General features: G+C 48.3%; 2 protein-coding genes across 7 annotated transcripts in view; both read right to left on the minus strand.

Moving 5' to 3' along the window:
• CNTN2 (contactin 2) overlaps positions 1 to 13089 on the minus strand; it is a 111492-nt gene that overhangs the window by 61430 nt on the left and 36973 nt on the right. For 3 of the 6 annotated variants that reach the window (XM_061632181.1, XM_061632179.1, XM_061632184.1), the window contains exon 2: positions 943 to 1053. In XM_061632181.1, coding sequence (XP_061488165.1) covers positions 943 to 997 — 55 coding nt within the window. In that variant the 5' untranslated portion in view covers positions 998 to 1053. The other 3 variants (XM_061632183.1, XM_061632180.1, XM_061632182.1) reach the window with 3 other exon arrangements.
• On the minus strand, positions 8975 to 13083 carry LOC133387438 (uncharacterized). The gene is made up of 2 exons (XM_061632185.1): positions 10430 to 13083; positions 8975 to 9553 (listed from the first exon to the last, which is right to left on the minus strand). Exon 1 carries the CDS (start codon positions 11942 to 11944, stop codon positions 10475 to 10477), a length of 1470 nt encoding a protein of 489 aa, XP_061488169.1. The 5' UTR covers positions 11945 to 13083; the 3' UTR covers positions 8975 to 9553; positions 10430 to 10474.

The following is a 13089-nucleotide window of genomic DNA, read 5'->3' on the forward strand; positions in this document are numbered from 1 at the left end:
CAAATCCAAGAAGTCCAGTTGCCAACAACCATCCTTGGGGTAACAGGGCCATTACTGTCTCTGTGTGTGTGTGTTTCTGTGTGTGATTTTTCTCGCCACAGTCTTTTGTTGGGATCCGTGCTCTTTTCCTGCATCACCACCAGCTCCTCTATGTTTCCTATTATACTCGTCCCTAAATGGTAAAGTCTGCCCTTGCAGAGAACCACTGCAGCTATCATTCTGAAATTTGGCAGGCTTCATCACCTCAGAAGTGGTGAGCATGCCTGCAAATTCCATCCAATTCAGAGAGCACAGAGCAACTCAAAAGCAGATCAGAAGGGCTGTCCAACGTTAGTCCTACACAGAGTAAACCCATTGAAATTAATAGACATAACTAATTTAGAGCCATTAATATCAATGGGCCTACTCTGAGTAAAACTTAGTTGGCTACAACCCAAAATTTTAAAAGATGTACAGATACAAATTCTGGGGCCTATGCACCCCCTATCAAATAAATTTGACACGTAGGATACAGTGTATCTTGAGTTCACAGGTTTAGTTCCTCTAGTTCAGAGTGGCCCTTCAAATATTGTTGGACTCTACCTCCCATAATTGGTCATGGATGATGGGAGCTGTAATCCAGAAATATCTGGAGAGCTACAGGTTCCCCACCTCTGCCCTAGTTAGTGCAATGAGACATTATTATCTACCTGCACAATAAACGCAACAGTCAAATAAACTCCACACTGCATACATACATAAACCATATTAAATCTACGTGATCTTCATGGCAAAAGTTGGGATTCATGTTAGCTGAATATATGAATCCTGATAATTCCATATTCTGAATTTTAGATGAGAGGACAACCAGGTTTGTTACTTCACTGGCATTAATCCAGCCAGTCTTAAGGACCAGGCTAAAGCTGGTCTTGGCCTTTGAGCCCAGATAGAGGAAGCTCTTACCTGTAAAAGAGACGACGGCTAATAAAAACAAAACAGGCTCCACAGATGCTCCCATTGTAGGCTTCAGAATATGTATTACAGTTCAGCAAACAGAACGAGGAGAGTGTGATTCTGTAAGACATGGATGAATTTATTTGCAACTGGTGAGCTGGATCCAACCTGAGAGAACAGTAGCCAAGCAACATTTGTAAGCTTCCTATTACCCATATCTAGAATCTGGTATCATTCCCAAGGGGAATCCCTAATACAATCGTTTAGAAACAGCCAAAGAATATTAAAAACAAAATGTTACATTTCATCGTAATATTTTTTTAAATCAAATCTCTTCACCTTTTCTTGCCTTTGGATAGGAGCTTAGGAAGCTTCTTTATACCGGGGCAGACCATTGTTCCATCTAGGATCAGTATTGTTTACACTGACTGGCAGTGGCTCTCCAGGGTTACAGGCTGTGGCCTATCAGGAGGGAGAGAAGCAACCTGGCAGTGAGGTCGGTGCAGTGCAAAAACACCAACAGAGCCAATCCGGTCCTCCCGCTGGTGCTTTTAAACCACACCAACCTAGCTGCATCTTCGCCCCTCTCTTTCTGGTGACAGGAAGTCAGGTAAGTGCTGCTGCCCCACCCTGTCAACCACTGCTGAGTCTCTCCCAGGTCTACCTGGAGATACTAGGGATTGAACATGGGGCCTTTTGCAGGCAAAGCAGATGGTCTACCACTGAGCTATGGGTCTTCATTTCCCCCATCTTATTTCTAGGGGTGAAGACATGCCACAATCATATGCACATAGATAAAAAAGGGAAAGGAAATGAGTAAGAATTATAACTGTAGCGCTTCCAAGTTCTGCTGTTTCCATTATGAGGTTCTACATAATCTTCGCATCAAAGTTTACAACGAGTATTTGGTCTCTTCTCGCATGTCAAGTCTCACTCCATACTAGCATCTTGTTTGTTTGTTTATTAATTAATTAAATTTATATCCCACCCTTCCTCCCAGCAGGGCAGCAAACAAAAGCACTAAAAACACTTCAAAACATCATAAAAACAGACTTTAAAATACATTAAAACAAAACATCTGTAAAAACAGTTTTAAAAAGCTTTCGAGACATCTTTAAAAAAAGGTTAAAAACATATATTGAAAAGCAATTCCAAGTCTCACTCCATACCTGCATCTTGTTTGTTTGTTTATTAATTAATTAATTAAATTTATATCCTGCTCTTCCTCCCAGCAGGAGCCCAGGACAGCAAACAACGCACTAAAAACATGTTAAAACATCATAAAAACAGACTTTAAAATAATTAACACAAAAGCATCCTTAAAAACATTTTTTTAAAAGCTTTAAAAACATTTTTTAAAAAAAGTTTTAAAAACATCTTAAAAAGCAGTTCCAACACAGACTCAGAGTGGGATAAGGTATCTGCTTAAAAGGCTTGTTGAAAGAGGAAGGTCTTCAGTAGGTACCAAAAAGATAAGAGATGGCACCTGTCTAATATTTAAGGGGAAGGAATTCCAAAGGGTAGGTGCCACTACACTAAAGTTCCACTTCTCATGTTGTACATGATGTACCGACCTCCTGATCAAATGGTATCTGCAGGAGGCCCTCACTTGCAGAGCACAGTGATCGACTGGGTATATAAGGGGTAAGATGGTCTTTCAGGTATCCTGGTCCCAAGCTGCATAGGGCTTTGGACACCAAAACAGAACCTTGAACTTGGCCCGGCAGCATAGGTAGCCAGTGCAGTTCTTTCAGCAGTAAGGGGACATGTTGGCGATACCCGACCCCAGTGAGCAGTCACACCCCTGCATTTTGCACCAGCTGCAGCTTCCAGACCAACCTCAAGGGCAGCCCCACATAGAGCATATTATAGTAATCCAGCCTGGAGGTTATCAGTGCATGGACAACAGTGGTCAGGTTATCTCGGTACAGAAATGGCTGCAGCTGTCTTACCAGCCAAAGCTGGTAAAAGGCACTCCTAGCCACTGAGGTCACTTGGGCCTCTAGTGACAAAAATGGATCCAGGAGGACCCACAGACTATGGATCTGCTCTTTTCGAGGGAGTACAACCCCATCCAAAGCAGGCAACTGACCAATTATCTGAACTCAGGAACCACCAACACACAGAGTCTCTGTCTTGTTAGGTTTCAGACTCAGTTTATTGGCCCTCATCCAGCCCACCACCGAGTCCAGGCAGTGGTCAAGGGCTTGCACAGCCTCTCCCGATTCAGATGTTACAGAGCTGGGTATCGTCAGCGTACTGCTGACAACTCACCCCAAATCTCCTGATGATCACTCCCAAGGGCTTCATACAGATGTTAAACAGCTTGGGGGACAAGATGGTACCCTGAAGCATCCCACAGCACAACTGCCAGGGAGCCAAAAGACAATCGCCCAATGCTATTATCTGAAAACAACTCTGGAGATAGGATTGGAACCACTGTAAAACAGTGCCTCCAATACCCATCTCACCAAGTCGGCTCAGAAGGATACCATGGTCAATGGTATCAAAAGCCATCAAGAGTTCAAGTAAGAATAACAGATTGCACTCCCCCTGTCCTTCTCCCAATAAAGGTCACCCATCAGGGCTCCCAAGGCCGATTCAGTCCCGTAACCAGGCCTGAACCCAGACTGGAATGGGTCAAGATAATCTGTTTCATCCAAGAGTACTTGCAATTGCTGTGCCACAACCCTTTCAATCACCTTTCCTAAAAAGGGGGTATTTGCAACCGGTCAGTAGTTGTCGCAAACCAATGGGTCCAGGGTGGGCTTTTTCAGGAACTGTTTGATCACCGCCTCTTTCAGGGCAGCTGGAACCACTCCCTCCCACAATGACATGTTGCCCACACCCTGGATATAGTCAGTCAAACTCCCTTGGTAACCTTCAATAAGCTAAGAAGGGCAAAGATCAAGAGGACATGCTGCTGACTGCACCATCGAAAGCATCTTGTCCACATCATCAGGACGCATCAACTGAAACTGATCCCAAGAAGTTGCAGCAGACGTTGTACTGGACACCTCACTGGGGACTACACTAGATGTGGATGGGCCTTGCAAACAATTCACAGTGGGCCTCTGAAGAGTCTAAAACTCCATTTCCTTAAGTTGATGTCAACAGCCCCCTGATAATACTGAAAAGCACCACTGGATGGCTACTTGAGGATGCGATGGTGGCAGAGAAGTGGGCCTTCTTCACTGCCCTGACCGTCACACAGTAGGCATGGCTATGATGTTTTACTCGTGTCCGATCAGCCTCACCGCATATCTTTTCCACTTGCCATCTAGCCATCGTCCAGCCTGTTTCATTGCCCTTAGCTCACTGGTGTACCAAGGTGCAAACCAGGCTCCACAATGCAGGAGGGGGCGCTCGGGGGCAACTGTGTCAAGAGTCCAATGCGTCTCACTGTTCCACAGTGTGACAAGGGCTTCAACATGGTCACCTGCTCTATCTACTGGGAACGCCCCCAGGGCATTCAGGAATCCTATGGATTCCATTAGTCTCTGGGGGCGGACCATCTTAATCTGTCCACCACCCCTGCAGGCGAGGATCGGAGCCATAAGTCTAAACTTTACCAGGAAGTGGTCTGACCATCACAATGGAGTGACATCCACCCCCCATCTCCAGACCACCACTTCCTCCATCTGGAGCAAAGACCAAGTTGAGGATGTGCTCTGCCCTATGCGTTGGGCCAGTGACAACTTGAGACAGCCCCACGGTCATCATGGAGGCCATGAGGTCCCGAGCCGGAACACTAGAGACAGCCTCACCATGGACATTGAAATCACCCAGGACTATTGTTCTGTCTCCTCCAACACCACAGCTGAGATGGCCTCCAACAGGTCACCTACCCAGGTCTCAGTAATGCACACCAAATCGGTATCTTCATTCACAATAAAATCATGGATGAGTGTGGTCTTATTGTGTACCGATCTGGCGTTAAACAACAATACACACAGGTCAGAGGGCACAGCAGATGAGCAACGAGGAACCCATCTGTGAGAGGAGTGGGAGCAAGGAACAACACATAGATAGCCTTGCTGTCGTCTTCTATGGTAGTTCACTACCTCCCCACGGCTATACCTCCCTGTACCCATGATCACTGGAATTGGGGTGTCATCACTAATGACCCTCCTTGCTAAGACTCCTCCTAAACACTTGATATGGACCCAACAAGAGCCCACCAACAAAACCTGCCTGAACCAGTTATCCCAGTAGGCCTCTGAGAGAATTGGGAACAGCCAGACCCACTCAATACCTTTCACACAGGGCACATCTACTCCCCCCCCATCTCACACCCAGGGAGGGCCAGCCTTCTGCCAGTTACAGACCCTCACTCTGAAGGCATCTGGCGACGTTCTCCTATTGTTCAGGAACTACACATGAGCCATACGCCCTCCCCACTACCATCTCTTCTAGACTGGTCCAAAAAGAAGAAAGAAATGGAAGGGGTAGCACCTTCACCCTCGGGACTCCCTAAGGGGCTCCCCAAGGGCAGCCAGGCTTTTATGTCTCCCGACCCAGCCAGGAGCTGATGTAAGAGGCTGCAAGATTAACTGCAGCCTCTCTCTGGAGTCAGGTCAGGCAGGGGGTCCCAGTCCTTGCAGCACTTACCAGGGACATCAGCTGTCTCAGGAGATAGCAACCCAGAGGAGCAAGCAAGCAAGCACCCAGATGCTCAGGCACTCGCCCCCAGGGCAGGTCTTCTCCAGTCCCCCAGTGCTGCAGCTGTTCCCCCTTTGAATAAAATCATACTGAGTTCAGTGATATTTACTTCAGTTTGCTCCCTGGGCTCCTTCTGGCAGGAAGGGCGATATGCAAATTCAATAAACAAATAAATAAATAAATAATAAGTGTGCATAGGATTGAATGACAGGGAGGAATTTCTCTAAAAATGCAGGTGCTCCAGACAGTGGTCTTAAGATTTAGATGTGCTGATACAGCAAATAGCTCTGAACATGTACTTGAACTCTTCCTTTTTCTGACTTAATTCCTAGATGCTAACAAGAAACAGTTCTAGTCAGATTTCATTTGTCATGGGGTGTTTCTCTTAAATCTCCTGATCAGACTCATTTCAGTCCTTCTCTTGGCTCACAGTTCATAAACAACATGAATTTTAAAATGGCAAAAAGGTTCTCCACCTTGAATATTTAACAGATGATAAAGAATTCAAAAGTTGCAGCAGCTGGGTTTTAAATGAGCCAGAACTCATTCCTATTTTCAATGTGACAAGACTGTGCTGTAGATTGAAAAAAATATTATCAAAAAGTTTTAAAAGAATAGAAGAGAGATAAGACTACAATACAGTACAAGAGAAAATACACACAAAATTATTTAATTACTACAATCATAATATTCAATAAATATACTGCTTGCAGACCCAATTAATGTATTTGCTTCTCTAGGAGCGCCTCTTCATCTCGTAAACCAGGGGTTTCACAACAGCATAAAATACCAATCCCTACAATTCCTAATTTTCTTTTAGTGTATTTAACCACAGAGTCTCCACTACTTCCTTATAATCTTTTTGTTTTCCATCACTGATATATGAGTTTAATTATTCCCAGCTGTTCCCACAGTTGCTTTCATATTTCTATTTTTCCTGCCTTGTGGTTGATCTACTACATAACTTTGGCCCTTTTAGTATTTTTTCCTAGTTTTTTTAAACTTCCAATTAGATTTTTTAAGGTTGTTTTTAACTGCGAGTTGCTTCATGGGTCTAAAATGCCTGTATTTGCTTTATTTTTAGCCCACTGTACTAGCTGCACCAACACACCTGCCTCATAGTATGATTCAGTATCTGGGATCCCTAGTCTGCCCGCCATCCTTCCTTTGTCTTATTCCTATTTTCCCTGCAACCCAAACTTTTCTCATTTTCCAAATAATTATTGTTCTTTGCCACTCGCACCAAGTTTGTTTGGAACATATAACTGGTACATTCTGAAATAAAGCTGTTCTTTAAAAAATAAAATGCTCATTTTAACTGTGCTTATTCATGTCTTATTCTGACAAAGACAGGTGCAAAGCTTTCTTTATATAAGTTTAGCATATTTTTATCTATTTCTTAAGTATTGAATCCTGTGATTCCAGTTACTTTCTCTGATCCAATTATCTTTGCGTACTTCCTTAACATTCAATAACAAAAGTGCACATTTGGTTTTATTGATTTTAAAGCTTGCTACCTCTTCATATTCCTGCGGTATATCTGCTAGCAATTTAGCCGATTTGTTTATATCCATCACATAAATAATGTTGTGTGTATATAGTCCCAGTTTATGTTCTTCATCTTGAATTTTAATGCCTTTGATCTTTTTCTGCTTTTCTAGTAGCTATGGCTAATGACTCAAATAATAGAGCAAAACAATAAACTTGATAATAGGCATCCCTGTCTTGTCCTAGCTGAAAGCTTGGTGAGGGTTTGCCATTAACTAAGTGGCTGAGAGTCAGTGTGGTGTAGTGGTTAAGGTGTTGGACTAATCCCCACATAGCCATGAAGCTCACTGGGTGACCTTGGGCCAGTCACTGCCTCTCAGCCTCATGAAAACCCTATTCATAGGGTTGCCATAAGTCAGAATCGACGTGAAGGCAGTACATTTACATTTAACTAAGTGGCTAATGGTTCCGAGTATATAATATCGACCCACTCCCTAAAATTACTCCCTAACACCAAAGTGTTTCATACATTTTTTCAGGAAAAGCCACTCAAGTCTATCACAGACTTTTTTCTATCTAAACAAATACATGCACCTTGGGTCTGTGAATTATTAAAGTCCAACACAGCCAATGTTTTGCAAATGTTCAGCATAAATGACCTGCCTACTATAAATCCTGTTTGAGTGATAGAACATATTCTGTTAATTAAAATAGGTGGGAAACCCTGCAATTCTGTGTCATCATCATAACTTCTCACACCCTTTCCTGATTATAATAGATGTAACAATCACTTTCCATAGTTGGGATGGCAGTTTTTTTTTACTCACTAGTACATTATGTTACCATTTTACAGTGCTCCCAAAATATACACACACACTTAGCTGCTGCACTTTACGTGTTGCCAAGGCATTGCCTTGGGTGCTACTCTGCATGAAGTGGGGAAAAAGTAGAAATGTCTTTAACTGCACCTTCTAATCAGCCTGATCTGGTTCCCTTGAGAGCCTCAGGCCCATCGTCTCCTTGCTAGAAGTGGGGGAAAAGCTTTCTGGAGGCAGCCGCTGGTGCTACTCTTCCAAGCAAATGCTATTTTTATTGAAATAAGTTTCCCCCCCCCATACAACAGTAGTACAATGATAAAGAAGTTTAAAATCAATAATAATAAAAAGCCAACAATGAATTGCTGATAAAAAGGCATTAGAGGAAAGGATGAGGCACCAAGATACAGATCACATCATATATAATATGACTTTAAGATCAAAAATAAACAACAAAACCATGAAAATGTGAGTAGCAAATACAAAAGGCCACAAGAAGGAAGTATCCTCAACTGTCAATAAAAAGGCAAACACGCTGATACTGTTTGGGAGTCTTTCTTAGTGTAGTCCAGCAAGAAATACCAAGTGGTAATGAATGATTGCGGCCTATTGCCGAAATAAAACGCCGACACTGTTCATTGGGTTAAATCATGGGCCACTTTATTAAAACAGTCAATTATAACAAATGAACCTGCAGAGGGACCATAAGTGGGGGAGAATTATGCTGATCCAGGCGAAGCCTGCTTGCAGCTATAGGGCAACCAAACCTTGCCTGAGCCTGGGGCTGCCCTGTGCCAGGCCCCAGCTCCGGCCACACCCTGAAGATGTGTAGGGGGTCCAACCCGCATCACCGCCCCCCGGAGCCGTGAAACTCCGAGCGGATGAGGCACGTTGGCCCCAAAAGTGGCCCGTGTTCTGCCCCCCGGGCCGTATAGCCCTGAGCTGCAGGCCCCCGGACCGCCAATCACCCCCAAAGGTGCCTAAAGGTGTCACCTAGCTGCCCTTTTCCTTATAACCTTTCCCCCACGCCTCCTTGCCACAAAAGGGGGACAAGCCTCTGCTTAGTCCCCCTTTTCCCCACACCCGATAAGAATCCGGTGCACACCCCTCTGCAGGTCCATCAGGAAGATGTCATTGCCCCCGTCAGTCAAGTGCACTCCATCTGGCCTAAATAACTCCAGCCTATCGTGCTTGATCTCTGGGTGGTGTATTGTGGAACCCCTCAGGCCCTTGATGTCCTTCTGAATCTGTCTATTAACCTTCTTCCGAGCCTTGTCCATTCCCCGTGGGTTGCCAGCCCAATTCCACGTCCTGCGCGGCAGGATGTCAGACCATACCAAGTGCACGCAGCGCAATGGCCTGGAGGTCACTACATGCCTGTTCGATTAGGGCCTTGCCCTTCAACAAACCCAGGTCGTTACCTCCCAGGTGTATGACCAGCACCTGGGGCACCTCCCGGTCAACAGCCAACTGGAACAAGGTAGGCAGGAGACCGTCCCAGCGCATCCCCCGGCGTCCCAGCCACCGCACAGAGGCCCACTGACTGAGCCCCAGCTGCGTTCCAATGCGGGACTTTGCCGCCTTGCGGCCTGCCCAGAAAATCATACTGTGGCCACAGAGGAGGATGTTCACTGGCTCCGATCTTTCCCAGCAGCCTGCCAAAAATGACAACAATCGCCATTAGCCGCTAGGCTTGTGCGTCTCCGTTAGCGGTCTAACATAAGTCTTATATGCCTCCGAGGACCACCTGCCCACTTCCTGTAGCTGCCCCTTGAAAAAACCCAGGTGGGCAGCGGTGGAGGCTGCTCCTATACGGAAGGAGTGTGTCCCGAACTTGCGGGCATCCACACCTAGCCTCTGGAGCGCTGCCTTTGTCACTGACCAAAACTGATACTTGGTGAGGGGCTGGAGGTCTCTGTGCCTGAATAGGTACCCTGGCTGCGGCCCACGGGCTGCCAAAAAGGAGCGTAGGGCCCTGACCAGGCAGAGCTCCTCCTGTTGGCATGGGGATAACACAATCAGACGACCCTTCTGGTGTTGGTCCGTCTTTGACTTCCTGAGCAGTAGGCGGACCCCTTCCAACCCCCAGCTGAGATCAGAAACCAGAAGGGCCCGGAGGGAGCTGTCCTTCTTGGATCCTGCCACCACCTCCCTTATTTGAAAGGCCCCAAAGAACAAGGTGAGGGCCGCAGCATGGTATAGCAGTACCTCAAAGTGAGAAGAACATAGCACCCCCCACTGTCCCTGTAGACCCAGCAGTAGTTCTGGGGAAAAGGGGGAGCGGGCATCAGGTGTGCGAGGGCGCTCACGGGACCACCCCTCCAGCATCCGTCGGACCCTAAAGTCACCGGAGTAATCCTGAAAGCCCCGTGCTTTTCCTAGGAAGGATAGACCTGAGAGCTTACCTCTGATGGTCCTGACTGAAAGTCCCCTCCGCTTCCCCTCCACACAGAACTCCATAAGATGCTCCACGGGGATGGGCCACTCCTGGGTGTAGCCTCTGGACTCCCTGAAGCTTGCCAGGTCCCTACCTGCCCCTTGGTAGCTGGCCAAAGTGCTGGGTGCCACAGACAGGCTTATGGCCCGTTCTGATTCGGTCCTCCAATCTCCCATAGCGCTGTTGGTACCACGTCCGGCTGAGCCTTCGCCCACGGCGCCAGCTGGTGAAATCTCTCCATCTGGTTCCGTGATAGAGCATCAGCAATACTATTATCAATACCCGGGACATGGCGTGCAAGGAACTGTATGTTGTAGTGGAGACATTGGGGCACGAACACTCGAACCAGATGCATAACGTTGGGGTTTCTAGAGGACAGGGTGTTGATGACATGCACCGTAGGGAGGTTGTCGCACCAAAAGTGGACTGAGGAATTGCCCAGCTTGTCGGGCCACAGGTGTACAGCCACGACAATGGGGAAGAACTCCAAAAAGGTCAGGTCTCTGGTTAGGCCAGACTGCGCCCAGCTCTGTGGCCAGCTGCCATGACACCATGAGTCATGGAAAATGACCCCAAAGCCGCAGGAACCTGAGGCGTCGGAGCAAACCTGTAGCTCTGCTTCCAACAGGCGATCCCTTCTCCATAATGAGACCCCATTGAATTCCCGCAGGAAGGTGGACCAAACTGTCAGGTCCTCCCGGAGGGCGGCCGTAACACGTGTGTGATGGTGGGGGTGTGAGAGTCCCGCCATGGCATCGTACACGCGCTGCAAGAATGCGCGCCCGGGTGATACCACCCTGCATGCAAAATTCATATGGCCTGCCAGCTGTTGAAGAGTGGCCAATGTCACCTTCTTTGCCCCAACCACCTCCGAGATTTTTCCCTTAAGGGCCACCAGCTTGTTCGGCGGGAGCCTGCAGCATTGGGCTACTGTATCAATATCTATGCCTAGAAAAGTGAGGGTGGTGGACGGGCCCTCCGTTTTCTCAGCCACGAGGGGAACACCCAGTTCCCCGGCCATCCCTGCGAACTGCTCCATAAATGCCTGACAGGCGCCCGAGTCTGCAGGGCCCGCAAACAGGAAGTCGTCCAAATAGTGCACCACTGATTGCCGGCCTCCCCGTCTCCTGACTGCCCACTCCAAGAAAGAACTGAAGCGCTCAAAAACCGAGCATGAGATGGAGCAGCCCATAGGCAATGCCCTATCCACATAGTATTTGCCCATGAAGGCAAAGCCTAACAGCTCGAAGTCCCCCGGGTGCACAGGGAGGAGACGGAAGGCTGATTTTATGTCACACTTTCCCATGAGGGCGCCAATCCCACAGTCCCTAACCATACGAACCGCACAGTCAAATGACGTGTAGCGTACAGAGCAGAGGTCTGATGGGATGAAGTCATTTATTGACCCGCCCTGGGGAAAAGACAGGTGGTGTATAAGGCGAAATTCGCCTGGTGCCCTCTTGGGAACGAGGCCCAGTGGGGAAACTCTGAGTGAAGGGATGGGTGGAGCCGTAAAGGGGCCCACAACGCGGCCTGCCATGACCTCCTTTCCAATTTTTTCCCCAGCGACAGATTCCATGGCCACCACGGATTTGAGGTTGCGGGACATAAAGGGGTGCCTGGGACCTGAATAGGGGACTCGAAAGCCCTCTGTAAAGCCCTGGAGTAAAAACTGGGCGTCTTGGACTCGAGGGTAAAGGCAGAGCAAGCGCTGGAGTTCAGGGAGTTTAACTGGACTGGGGCCCTTTTCCTTGAGCTGCGCTAGCAGCTCCTGGTCTCCTAGCGCCAGCTGGGTCCCTGTTTCCCCCTCTGAAGGGGCGGCCCCTGGGGCAGGCAGCACAGGAGTGCGGACCCCCGCATATTGCGCACTCGTGTCGGAACCTGCAGGGGTTACCACCACAGTGGCCTCGGGAGCTGAACTCCCAGCAGAGCAGGCGGGGTTGAACCCCCTGCCCCGCAGGCCCGCGGGAAGGAGCTGCTGCAGCCTGGCGGGCCAAGAGATGGCCGCTGTCTGTTCTATCCCCGGCTATGGGCTTGGAGTGTGACATGAACTGTAGCCACAGGTCTGCTTCCTTTTTGTCCCAGGGGAGGGAAGTATCAAAGGCCGCCCTCATACGAAACGCCTCGTCATAGGCGAGCCATGCTGCCCCCTGGAACTCAGAGTAGCCCCGATATACGATATCGAGGTATTTAATAAGAATGGGGCCCCTCTGTGGCTGTTTCTGCATCACCACCCCCATGTATGTGAGAAATGCAGGCAACCAATTTGCTCAAGTGCGTTCTATGCGCCGCCTCTTGGGCTTGTCTGGTTCTGCCTCTTCGCCCTTATCCTTCTCCTTCCTAACTGGCTCCCTGTATAGAAGTGAGAATAAGTCGACGTACTCCCCTTTCCATATTTTTTCCTTTGTAGCCAGCAGCAGGTGAAAGCCCAGTGGGGCTGACGTCTCCCCGAAAGGTATAGCCCCATCCCTAACTGAGCCCAGAGGGTCAGTGTCCTCCGCAGGAGGGGGTACAGGCCAGGAGGTCTGAGCCCCCACTCCTGTCACTGTCCCGGCAGAGGGCTGCCAGACCTGCTCACAGGCCAACCCCAGGGGAAGCTGTTGTTGTGGCGTGCTATGCCCAACCCCCATGGGGATCCCAGCTCGCCCATGCTGCTCGGTTTCCACTGGTGGGGAAAAGGGCCAGTATGGGAACCCCCATGGGGGCCAGCTCCACTGGGGCTGCCCCTGTTGTTGTGTTGCCCAGGGAGACTCA

The sequence above is a fragment of the Rhineura floridana genome, chromosome 6 (assembly GCF_030035675.1).
Source record: "Rhineura floridana isolate rRhiFlo1 chromosome 6, rRhiFlo1.hap2, whole genome shotgun sequence".
Classification (NCBI taxonomy): domain Eukaryota; kingdom Metazoa; phylum Chordata; class Lepidosauria; order Squamata; family Rhineuridae; genus Rhineura; species Rhineura floridana.

What these genes read in the sequence shown, in the direction of transcription:
- LOC133387438 (XM_061632185.1), bottom strand. Translation starts at nt 11,944, where the DNA reads ATGTCCCGCAACCTCAAATCCGTGGTGGCCATGGAATCTGTCGCTGGG.